At 42.7% G+C, this 5000-nt stretch overlaps 1 protein-coding gene across 4 annotated transcripts in view; it reads right to left on the minus strand.

The window, feature by feature from the left end:
- Positions 1-5000, minus strand: part of dock4b (dedicator of cytokinesis 4b) — a 152341-nt gene that overhangs the window by 57239 nt on the left and 90102 nt on the right. For all 4 annotated transcript variants that reach the window (XM_048267639.1, XM_048267640.1, XM_048267638.1 and 1 more), the window contains exons 17-20: positions 2916-3069; positions 1214-1311; positions 994-1077; positions 1-79 (exon numbers count right to left, since the gene is read on the minus strand). The exon at positions 1-79 is cut by the window's left edge and continues 22 nt beyond it. In XM_048267639.1, the coding sequence (XP_048123596.1) occupies positions 1-79; positions 994-1077; positions 1214-1311; positions 2916-3069 (415 nt within the window). The remainder of the gene's footprint in view (positions 80-993; positions 1078-1213; positions 1312-2915; positions 3070-5000) is intronic.

Raw genomic sequence — 5000 nt, forward strand, 5'->3', positions numbered from 1 at the left:
AATGGCTCTCGATGTAGGTGTCCATCACAGGCTTGAAGTGCTGGAACTTGCTGTCCTGAAGGAGGTTTATAATGTGCACCTAGGAGTGGACAAGGGTACAGTTATATGCAACACTATTACCTGTGTAATCTGAGTGCTGGAATTAGCATAAATAAATGCTAATGCTAAAAAAAAAAAAAACAGTCATAAATCATACAATCAAAAACAACATTATGTGCCATAATGAGCTACTGAAAACCCTGGTAAACACTGATGAAAAACATCAAATCTTGTGCATTGGAGGATATAAATATTTTGATTGAAGCATTCATTGTAGAACTTTATTGTGGTTGATTTGAAAGTGTTTCAAGAGTATTTAAATTGTGAATACAGGATAAAGCATTCTTCAGTTTATTGGTTCATTATTTGGTTTATTGGACTTGGTTTATTTCAGTGGACAGATCATTGCGGTGGTTGTGAATTTGATTAACCTTCATCATTGCTGCTCAGCTCTCTCTCTCTCTCTCTCTCACACACACACACACACACACACACACACACACACACACACACACACACACACACACACACACACACACACACAGAGAGAGACAGAGGGCGGCAGCAAGCACTACTTTAATGGGGTCAGCAACATGCCCACACACATTTCCCTGACCTCAAGAGCCATGATGTCTACTAAAATCTTTCTGTTTATGACATTACAAAGGCTTTTTATGATGATTATAAATACTGTTTATGACCGTGTGGGTGCTGTTTATGACGTAACACACCATCATTTATGACATCATTAAATAGAACACTAATTTTTGTGGCTTCTTTTGAAGTGGAAAAGATGTCAAAATTAGACAGCACTAGCTTCAGTTTGGCTGTCCTGGTCTTTGTATGGGTCTTGATAAATAAGAGCTACAAAGTCGATCTGGATCTGCAAAACTGACACTTGACAGAAATGGATGTGACAGTATTGTGTGTTAATGTCTTTTTTTTTTAACTTACGAGGGAATCAAACACCTTCAGGCCGTATCTCTGTGAACTCTCATCCAGAATGCCAAACAGAGTGTCAAGCGTGTCCTGCAGAAACTGCAAAGCACAACACCCCAGTCCAATAAGACAGCTGACAGACAATACCAGTTACCCAGCAACCAAAGTGCAGAAACAGATTGACAGCAGCAGTGACCATTCATAAGACAGGTGCACGAGAACGACTCCCTCCTACCTTGACTATCTCGGAGCCATCAATCTCCTTCAGCTTGGACAGGCTGTCAGTGATGCGCTCCGGGTGGCCTCTCCACTTCAGCAGGTCAAGCATGTCTCCTGCGGAACCAATCAGAGTAACACAAATACACTCAAATCACATCTCCAAATGCCTCAAGTGATTTATAACTATGAGGATAATAGAAGAATGACATTCCACTTCAGCAGATCAAGCCTGTTTTTCGTAATGTAGATCAGACAAGATGATCCCCTAAAAATCACCACAGCACACACTAATCCATTTTGGAGTTATTTATTATAATCTCCATCAAGCAGGTTATGTTTTTGCTGAGGTTTATTTGTCTGTAAACCAGATTATGGAAGAGCTACCTGCCCGAATTCATGAAACTTTGGCAGACAGATGTACAAAGAAAAATCCTATTACAGTTGTGGAATGGACCTGAATCACTGGGTGGATGGATTCTCTATTTTAAGTTTCACCTTCACTCTTGTTGCACTATATCTCATTTAGCATTTGACCTTAGCGAAGGTCTATGTTCTCTAAATGCCCTTCTAGTTCAGCAGATGCTTTAATCCAAACAAACTGACAAGAGTGCCCTTTAACAATATAATATACTGGCTAAATGGGTTTCACCTATTATGACCTTGATTGTGGAGCTCTTGCACATACACCAGTTCAACTCACTTAACCACACTGACTCCAATGATTCAATCCAATTCCGTTGATTCAATCCAATTGGAAGACACAGAGATCTCTGCGCTCCAAGTCGGAAAATTCCTGACTCTGTTTCAGGTCAGCAGAGTGCTGCATCTGATAAGCTCATCTCATATGCTCTATTTAGCAGGGAAACAAATCAGGCCTGTACTTAAACGGCCATTACTGCCGCATTAAATATTAATATGTTTACAGATGCTGCCACTATATAAATAGAGTGTGATGATATGCTGTACAGTAATGTTATAAAACAAGTCTGGGCACCATGTCCCATAATGAAGTTTTTCAAACAAATCTCCCCTGCACCTTTCTCCTAATTCTGATTCAACGACTGTCATGGCAACAGGCATAAAAGCCTTCACTTCACTTGCTCTTTCTCACAAAAACTCTGGATTGGACTTAAGCAACCTGGAACCGGTTCTGATTGAGAATGAACTACAGCACCTAGCAACCATGGAACTTTTTTTAAACTCTCTCTCTCACACACACACGCAGACAGACACAAACACACAAACTCTACAATTCTGATGCGGCAAGCGATAGATAGACACAAGAAAATTGCCATATGCTGGAATAAGGCTGCACTGACGTAAAACTGATTCTCAGGAGTGGTGAGTTTGGGGGTTCACTGTCTTGCTCAAGGACACTCTGACGATATGAGCAGCAGGAGGAGCGGGAATGTGATTACAAATCCTCCTATGTCTGCATGACTACTCCACCACCTGAGACCCTGTAGGGCTCCTGTATGCTCCGAAACTCTTTCCCCTTTTTCGCAAATTAAATAAATTAAACTTTTTTTTTAGAGCACAGCTACTTTTGAAGTGGCTCAAGATGAGTGGGACCAGAGGGGACCAAGCTGAGAGAGACCCGACTGGACTGCATCAGACTGAAATTGGCACAATTGGACTAGACTGGGCAAAGCCCAATTACACCAAACAGAACCAGACTGGGACCTAGGCAGACTGGACCAGATTGACCCGACCCGTACCGTTTTGGGTGAGCTTGGTGGAGCAGAGGAAAGAGGTGATCCAGAAGGACTCCTTGCTGCCCTTCACCGCCTGGTTGTTGCCGGGGAGGTTGCCTTTGGAGAAAGGCAGCTTGAGGTAGCGCGTGCAGTCCTGCAGGAACATGTTGTCCTCACACTGAGAGATCAAGAGAGAAAGAAAGAGAAAGAAAGAAAGAAAGAAAGAAAGAAAGAAAGAAAGAAAGAAAGAAAGAAAGAAAGAAAGAACAGTGCATGAGAGAAAGAGTTAGGAAATGAAGACATTTTAATGAAGAAAAGCTGTACACAATTTGTCTCCTGTCCATAAATCTCTTTTTGAAACTTGTTACTTGAACAGTGTCACAGAAATGGAAAAACCCTGAAACTACAAGGCCTAAATATGACAATACACTGCAAAGCATATAAAATGCCACACAAATCTTTTGAAGAATGACTCCTGTGGTGAAGTTTTAGGCTGTGCAGGCCTACAAGTGGTATGGTGACTGGTTACACTGCCCTATTTTAGGGACATGTTCTGTATGTAGGCCACACGCACACACACACACACACACACACAAAGTCAGCCAGTTTTGATGTGCAAGGCTTCACTCTTCGCTCCCTCTCATCCTTATTTAAAAGTTTCCCCCAATTTAGGGCGCTTCTGTACAAAAGCATGCGAGGGAATGATGCATGGGCCAGGACTACACAGCCATGCCTCTTCTAAGACACGCTGAGGAGCAGAGTCGGAGTAGGAGGGAGCCTGTTTATGGAATGAGCAGGATGGGGGATGGAAGCAAACACACTGAAATAAATGCCTCTGTCTGAACAAAGGAAGCATGTTGCTCTCTGCACGTTCAGTGGATTCAGTGATGTCTGGTGAAGTTCACTGGTGAAACGAACGTGTGTGAAGCTTGTGATCTCATCAGCAAAAAAACTGTGGATGTTGATTTGTTTGTTGTTGTTGTTGTTGTGTTTTGTTTTGTATGTAACATCAGCACCAGACAGTATGGAACTGAATAACCATAGTTTATTCCAACTATGCCTGAAGAGAAAAGCTAAACACATTCATTTATTCAACTCGAAGCTTCTCTGGTCTCTAGTTAGAGACCACAGAGGGTTTCAATTGTGCCTGTGAGGAACAACAAACTCTGGTCTTGGTGCTGGTGTGGTGCTGCTTTGATGGATGGCTATTTGTTTGATAGTACACTGTGGGTTTTCTGACCTACCCATAGGGGAAAGAGATATAAATGTCCATGACAAGAAACCACATGTGTGTGTATGTGTGTTTCTCTCTGTCTCTCTCTGTCTCTGTCTCTGTCTGTCTGTCTGTCTGTCTGTCTCTCTCTCTCTCTCTCTCTCTCTCTCTCTTCGCTCTCTCTCTCTCTCTCTGTGTGTGTGTGTTGTGTTGGGGACAGCTTAAACTGCCATGTCATATTTCACTCTAGAGGAATCAGAACTGTAAACATGACTGTGCAGTTTCAAATGGAATTTGTCATTATGTTCTCCTCTTCTTCAGGATTAATGACACCATGCATTACTGTTATTGCTTCCTAAGTGTCATATGAAACTCTACTTTGTTCTGAGAAATATAACTATAGTGTGTAGATGTGTATGCAATGTGTGTTGTCCATTATATCTATGAGCTGTGTGTTCAGCATTTAACCCATTGGCTGTGTGTGTGTGTGTGTGTGTGCGTGGTGTGTGTGTGTGTGTGTGTGTGTGTGTGTGTGTGTGTGTGTGTGTGTGTGTGTGTGTGTGTGTGTGCAACGCAGGGTGTGTTTGTGCAACGCAGTCTCTTTAAAGGTAGCAGTGTTAAACCATGAGCCCCAATTTATCGCCCACTTGGCATATGAAGAAAGGCATGCTGGGAGATGGCTTCAGGGGATGCCTGGAGACAGACAGCAACAGGGCCACGGACAAGGACGAGGAAGAGGAAAAGAGGAAGAGAGGGAGAGAGAGAAAGAGAGAGATAGAGAGAGAGAGAGAGAGAGAGAGAGAGAGAGAGAGAGAGAGAGAGAGAGAGAGAGAGAGAGAGAGAGAGAGAGATAGAGACACTGTTCTGGATGAAGAAGGTCTCTGATCTCCATCTCT

Source organism: Alosa alosa, chromosome 17 (assembly GCF_017589495.1).
Source record: "Alosa alosa isolate M-15738 ecotype Scorff River chromosome 17, AALO_Geno_1.1, whole genome shotgun sequence".
Taxonomy (NCBI): Eukaryota; Metazoa; Chordata; class Actinopteri; order Clupeiformes; family Clupeidae; genus Alosa; species Alosa alosa.